The 7,298-nt window shown below is 39.3% G+C and overlaps 2 protein-coding genes across 2 annotated transcripts; both read left to right on the top strand.

Annotated features, from left to right (window-relative positions):
* Positions 1-707: 707 nt before the first annotated feature.
* Positions 708-4,405, top strand: LOC133733191 (U-box domain-containing protein 7). The gene is made up of 2 exons (XM_062160814.1): positions 708-1,470; positions 3,157-4,405. Exons 1-2 carry the CDS (start codon positions 1,025-1,027, stop codon positions 4,004-4,006), a joined length of 1,296 nt encoding a protein of 431 aa, XP_062016798.1. The 5' UTR covers positions 708-1,024; the 3' UTR covers positions 4,007-4,405.
* A 411-nt stretch (positions 4,406-4,816) lies between these two features.
* On the top strand, positions 4,817-6,418 carry LOC133728376 (flowering time control protein FY-like). Its single transcript, XM_062155793.1, has one exon. The coding sequence runs from the start codon at positions 4,947-4,949 to the stop codon at positions 6,288-6,290; it is 1,344 nt and encodes a 447-aa protein (XP_062011777.1). The 5' UTR covers positions 4,817-4,946; the 3' UTR covers positions 6,291-6,418.
* The last annotated feature ends 880 nt before the right edge of the window (positions 6,419-7,298 follow it).

Raw genomic sequence — 7,298 nt, 5'->3', positions numbered from 1 at the left:
TTAGATATTTTAAGCTTCACTCTTTATTCATTGAACAAAAAAAGAAGAAGAAGTTAATCAGCAAATGAAACCCAGCATGTGAGAAAATCGCAACTAGTACACTGATAATAAGATTAAAAAAAAAACATAAAATTAAACAAAGGAGACTAGATCTCTGGATCAAATTTGCAGCAAAGCCATTAATTCCGTGCATACCTGCCACCTGTATAACCATGATTTCGAAACTGCAGCAAAATCAGTGCAGGTGCTCTCTGTCCCTGTTTCCCACATGCCATAATTGAAGCTCACATCTCAGAACAAACCCTAGATTAATTAAACTGCATAATTCAAATTAAATTAATTCCTAACACGGTATGCATGACGCTCCCAGAAACTATGGCATAACAGTCAACAATAGTCTAAGCCGTCCGATTTTCATCACATCCAGGCAACTTCCCCATAATGGAGTTGGTGTTGAAGGCATTCTCGTAAATTCGAGAGAAAAAACACTAGCTCTATATCTAGTATATGCGTGTTGTGTAACGGAATTTGCGTGGCCTACTATTAACGGTACCACATAAGCACCGATATATATTCTTTTTATTTTACTACCTTAGAAAACATATATGAATTTTTGTCCTCAAAATGTTTCGATATTATTAGCAATAGTGTTTATTTGTAATAGCTTCATTTATTTTATTTTCTTTCATATCCTCAATTTGTATCGAGACACAAAATCCGAGAACTACATATTAATGTTAGAAGATCATAAACCTGTCATTTAAATATCGGGCACGGTCTGTAACAATGTGCTGTGAGTTCCAATAGTACTGAGCACTGTTCCCTCCTGCATGTGCTGTGTGCTCCCCTCTGTTTTTGATCACCCTCCATAAAAGTCGTTCTTCCTTCTTCTTTGTCCCACCAGCTCTCTAAAAAGTCAGAGTTGCAAAGAAAGCTATATAAAGAAACAAAAGCCCTACACAGTCTCTCAATCCCTTTCTCTAATTTTTTTTTCTTTGCCTAAATTGTCTCAAGCTCACCAAACATGTCTGACTCTACTGCATCGTCTTCTTCTTCTCCTATATGGCTATATTCATATATAAAGCTTCGCTTTTTCAATCGCATCCGGAGGTTCCTGCGCTCCAAGAATAGTAACCGGAAGAGGAACACGACGTCGTCTGATCCTCACCTCTTAGATACGTCGAGCTTGAGACCGGTCAAGGTTATGGTGAAGGAGAGCAGTAGTGATCATGAGGATGATGGGTTGGGGTTGCAGAGGGCGGTGAAGAAGCTTCACTTTGGGAGCTGGGAAGAGAAGGAGTTGGCGGCTGAGGAGATTGGGACGTTGGCTAAGGATGACGTCAAGGTGAGGAAATTGGTAGGTGGACTCGGGATTATACCAGTGTTGGTGTCCATGGCGGCGTCGGAGGTGGTTGATCGCCGGCGAGTGGCCGTTTTCGCCTTGGTTCAGCTTGCCAATGGAACTTACACGTAAGTTTCAACCCCTTAATTTTCTTACATTATTTCACTCTAAAATTATGATTTGTTTATCAAATAAAGTGTCAATGTTAAAGTTAGAAAGAGATGAATTTCATAGCACAAAACTACAAACTCATCGTTGAATCTGGATTAAATTAGAGATTGACATTGTAAAGAATTAGAAAGTAGTGACTATTAGCTAGATTACACTTATTGAATGGCCATTAGAACTCAAGCTGTGTTAAACTAATTTAGTTTAATGAGGAAAAATTTGACTTGTAGAATTAAGTGATTCTTCTTTGTAGGGTAATTTAGATTTTAGAATATACATGTATTAGGAAAGATGGGGACATGCATATGTATACAGTCAATCAAAGAAAAATTAACAATCACTTATATTTACATTTGAATCTTTACCAAGTCAAGTGATCAAGCCATTGATAGAAAAAAGGTGTATAGCTAAAAAGGTTTGGCATTTTTAAGAAGTGGGGACAATGGGATAGGGTTTTTAGTCCATTAGCGAACAGAGGCAAGAATATATTCACTTATTTATCATCTAGTAGTTGGACTTTGGAGGAAATGAATCATTAAGAATGGGGCATATTTGAATGGTTGCTATCCTTCAAATCATCTTGAGTACTAGTGTACCGCCCTAGGCCTTAGCTTATTGCTTACCATATTTTTCATACGCAGCCTACCATGGAATCAACTGCCCAACTTGAGATATCATCGGTACGATCATTTGATCTAGCGGTAATAATCTCTTTTTAAATTAAAGGTTATGAATTGGACTTACAGATAAATTTTGTTGTAAATAAAAAAGAAAAAAAAAGGTTGAGTTATTATCTATGAAGTATCAATTCTCTGGAAGTTGGGAAAATTTGAGGTTCTGCTTCAATTTTTTCACTTCCTTTTGTCTTTCTTTCTAGCTTTTGGGGTAAGGTTTATGTCCCCCCTTCTTTAGGTTGTATTTTCTTTTTATGTTATTAATAAAATAAAAATAGGGGGACGGGCGGTGGGTTCCCAGAGTGTGGCAAACCCCTCTCCTTCTGGATAGAGGGTGAGACTTGTTCCCTACATCGTTTGCCTCCGAGGAGCTAGTATCGCCTAATCCCTTATTCATTAAAAAAAAAAAATAGTATCATAGATCAATGCAACATACTAGTTGTTAATTGTTAGATTAATAGGCATTTTCCTTTAGACTATAGATTGTTCTTCATCGTTAAATTTGATCAATATATCGTAGTAACGATAAACAGTTTAGAATACAAATCAATTGTAGTTGCCACATGCTTCTTGAATTATGAGAAGGCCGCTGCTTGCGGTGACTGTCGACTGACCACAAAGTTTCAGAGTGGTTGGAAGAGTTGGAGAGGAAGCAGTGTAATCAAAACGACAAGACCTAATAGTTTTTCAAATGCCTTGTATGATATAGTTGTAGTTGTTCAGATTCCATTTGATTTTTGCAAAATAAAAAACCCCATTTTGTTGACCTTCACATCACTACAGACAGATCTAAATCTTCGAATCTCATTGACTTCATAACTCCACCAGAAGCCCACTTATTCATTTGGACACATTTCAGAACCATTATTTGACTCGAACGTTGTACTTATTCGTATTGTCAACCTCAAGCTAGACAAAAGCTGAGACATGTATTTTGTTCTTCTATGTCTAACTTTCTCTTTAATATTTCAGGAACAAGGCTCTCATGGTTGAGGCAGGAATCTTCTCCAAACTACCAAAAGACATCAACATTCTCGATGAGCCAACAAGGCATCAATTTGCAGAACTGCTCATGTTGTTATCTTCACTTGCAAATACCCCATTTCCTCTGCCCTCATCGGAAATTGTCCCGTTTCTAGTTGGCATTCTAGAGTCAGATTCGAGCAATGTCGAAACCAAACAGTCATGTTTGGGTACACTTCACAACCTATCCACCATGTTGGACAATGCAGGAGATTTAGTCTCCAATGGGGTAGTGGACACACTCTTGAAATTGTCTTCCGATAAAGAAATCTCCGAGAAAGCTCTTGCAACATTGGGGAACTTGGTTGTGACCTTAATGGGGAAGAAGGCAATGGAAAATAGTCCTCTGGTCCCAGAGAGTTTGATAGAAATTTTGACATGGGATGAAAAATCCAAATGCCAGGAACTTTCAAGCTACATTCTAATGATTTTAGCTCATCAAAGCTCAGACCAAAGAGCGAAAATGGCCAAGTCTGGAATTGTGCCTGTACTTCTTGAAGTGGCATTATTGGGTAGCTCTCTAGCTCAGAAAAGAGCGCTAAAACTGTTGCAGTGGTTCAAGGACGAAAGGCAAGCGAAAATGGGCCCCCATTCCGGGCCTCAGACTGCAAGGTTCGCATTCGGTTCACCTGTGAATCCACTGGAGGCTCAACAAGGGAAGAAGATGATGAAGAATTTGGTGAAACAGAGTTTACATAAGAATATGGAGATGATAACGCGGCGGGCGAGTGCTTCTGGAGACTCTTCTAAGATTAAGGCTTTGATTATTAGCACAAGCTCTAAGAGTTTGCCTTACTAAGTGAAGATATACAGAGTTTTAGTCGACATACTCCCTCATATTTCAGAGATTAGCATGCATAGAGAACTTGAGAAGTGCTATTGGTTATAAAAAGCATGTGATGGTCTCTCTATGAATTGAATTCCTTGAAAGAGAAAATTGCATGTCTTGTGCATGTACCTTGTGACAATTGTACATCGTGTGAAGAAGAGGACAAATTTTCTCCAGATGGATAACAATAATCCCTTGCTTGGGATATAAGGATTATAGTGACAAAAATTCTTTGCATTGCTTTGTTGAGTTGTTCAATCTCTCAGTGTCTGATAGATGATAACGTACTTCTATTGAATATATTTACTCCTCATGTTCTGTATATAGAGGAACCCCCGTTCACTCAAGAAAACAGGACTGTTTTTCCGATATATAGAGGGATATGACAGTATGTTCTGTGCGTTCCTTTTTATAATTTTTGTATGGAGTGTGAAGAAAATGACGATAATATATTATTCCCCTATTTAGATATTTTTCTGATTTTGATTTTGTAAAGTTTCCTACTTGGTTTAGGTTTTGAAAGAATCTTAGGATTTGTGGCTTTCCTTTATGTTTTAGGATTTTTAGCTTTCCTTCATGTTTTAGGATTTGGCTTTCCTTTAGGTTTTAGGACTCTTGGCTTTCCTTTTTTAGTTTAAGGGATGCTGCTCTATTATAAATTAGCACGTCTCCTCATTCTTCGAAGTAGTCCAAAAAACCAATTGCTTATACCCGCTCGCTCTGTTCTTAATTTCTTTTTTACCAGAAAACCCCCAAATTTCTCCGGCAGCGGAACCCTAATCCGTCGTTCTTGGCTCGATCTACTCTTTCAATTGGCCGTATTCTCATCAATTGACGACGATCTCAAATCGCGCAGAACAACCGAACAAAGAAGATCACCACCGTCGATTCTCTCCTTCAACTACTTAATATGGTTCCAGAGTATCATCACCACCCCTACGACCCTGCTGGTCCTCATGCTCCTCCTCATGTCGATGGCTTTGGTGCAATAAGAAACAGAAAGCAGACCCAGAAAACGACAGTTGATTACACTACCTCTGTCGTGCGATACACACAGACTCGAAAGCGGCAGCGTGATGCAAGGGATACAACAGTGTTGCAACCTACACCAGCAGCATCAATCAATTCGTTGCCGCCGGTTGCGTATTCAGATAACCCATCTAGGAGCTTTGCTGCAAAGTTTGTGCATGCTTGTACAAATTACAGAGCCCGTGCTTCTCCGATTAATCGGGTTTTGTGGACACCTTCCGGGAGGCGTCTCATTACAGGGTCGCAAAATGGGGAGTTCACTCTTTGGGATGGTCAGTCATTTAACTATGAATTGAGTTTTCTGGCTCATGATCAAGCAGTCAGGTCTATGGCGTGGAGTTATGATGGTGAGAATTGGATTTCTGGTGATGATGGGGGATCAATAAAGTATTGGACGAGTAACATGAACAATGTGCTAGTCAATGAATCTGCTCACCGAGAATCGGTTCGGGACTTGAGCTTTTGTAGGACTAATTTGAAGTTCTGTTCATGTTCGGATGATACTTATGTGAAAATCTGGGATTATGAACGGTGCCAAGAAGTGCACAGATTGACTGGCCATGGTTGGAATGTGAAGAGTGTTGACTGGCACCCTACAAAGTCTCTAATAGCTTCAGGTGGGAAAGACAGTGTTGTCAAACTGTGGGATGCTAGGACAGGGAGAGAGCTCTGTTCATTTCATGATCACAAAAATTGGGTGCATTCTGTTAAGTGGAACCGAAATGGTAACTGTCTGCTGACTGCTTCTAAGGACCAAGTCATTAAGCTTTACGACATGAGGGCTATGAAGGAGCTTGAATCATTCCGCGGGCATCGGAATGAAGTGACTGCTCTAGCTTGGCATCCTTTTCATGAAGAATATTTTGTCAGTGGGAGTAGTGATGGATCCATTTTCCATTGGCTTGTTGGGCATGAAACTCCCCAGGTTGAAGTTCCTAATGCACACAGTAACAATCACAATAACAGTGTGTGGGATCTCCAATGGCATCCAATTGGTCATATGCTTTGCAGTGGTAGCAATGATCGCACAACAAAGTTTTGGTGCAGAAATAGGCCAGGAGATAAATGTAACATCAGTCAGAATCAAAGTATTGGTGATCGAAGTTCTGCTTTTGCTGGTCACATGACTGGTAATTTTCCATTTCCATTACATGAAGGACAACCAACAATTGCTACTGGAAACCAAGGAACCAATATTATTCCAGGTGTTGGATTTGCAATTTAAACAAACCAAAAAAATTTTCAGACCAAAAAAAAACAAACTGTTGAAGAACAAACATAAATTGACACAGAGAGAGAGAGAGTTTAGAGGCAGAGATTTGATGTTGTAATGTGTGTATTATTCTCCTCACATAAGAGGGTATTTATAGGAATACAAAGCTAGTGTGAATGCTCTAAGAGAAACTCAAAATGATAACTAAGCTCATCATCAAACAACAGCTCATGGCTGCTTCAATGATGATTTATGCCATGCTTGTTATCTCTTTACAAGCTTTATGCTACACAAGTCTTCATACCTATATTTATACACTCAAGTACCTATTTGTACATGATATAGCCATCATACATTTATACATTATACTACAACACTCCCCCTTGGATATTTCATGTAAATAGTATTGTCTATGCGTTTCAAAGTTGCTTCGTTAAAAACCTTGCCAAGTAATAAAACCCTGTGGGAAAAAACAACCTTGGTCGAAGGAGAAAAAGAGAACAATACGCGTTGAGTGTGGAGTATGTTTTCTGGATACTCCCCCCCTTGTGCCGTTTAAACTCGGCGGTGATGTTTCATCCGTTGCCTCGTTAAAACCTTACTCGAGTGTAAAACCCTGTGGGATAAAAACAAGCTCGAGGAGGAAAAAGAGTACAACATGTCCTTCACTCTTCTAGATTGACCATGTAGACATCATAACTCCCCCTGATGTCGATATTCCCCCCTTGATTGCTACAATTGTGGGAGTTCGATCGGATAACCTTCTCAATCCGATGCTCTTCACATGTTTCTCGAAGGTGGATTTAGGTAACGACTTAGTAAATAAGTCCGCTACATTATCCTCTGATCGGATTTGGTTCACTTCAATCTTCAGAAGCTTTTGTTGTTGCTGATTGTAAAAGAGCTTAGGCGATATATGCTTGGTGTTGTCGCCCTTGATGAAACCTAACTTCATTTGTTCAATACAAGCTGCATTATCCTCATAAATGCATGTAGGTTTATCTGTGGTAAACTTCAAAC

The sequence above is a fragment of the Rosa rugosa genome, chromosome 2 (assembly GCF_958449725.1).
Source record: "Rosa rugosa chromosome 2, drRosRugo1.1, whole genome shotgun sequence".
Classification (NCBI taxonomy): domain Eukaryota; kingdom Viridiplantae; phylum Streptophyta; class Magnoliopsida; order Rosales; family Rosaceae; genus Rosa; species Rosa rugosa.
This window is presented reverse-complemented; position numbering and strand designations above follow the sequence as displayed.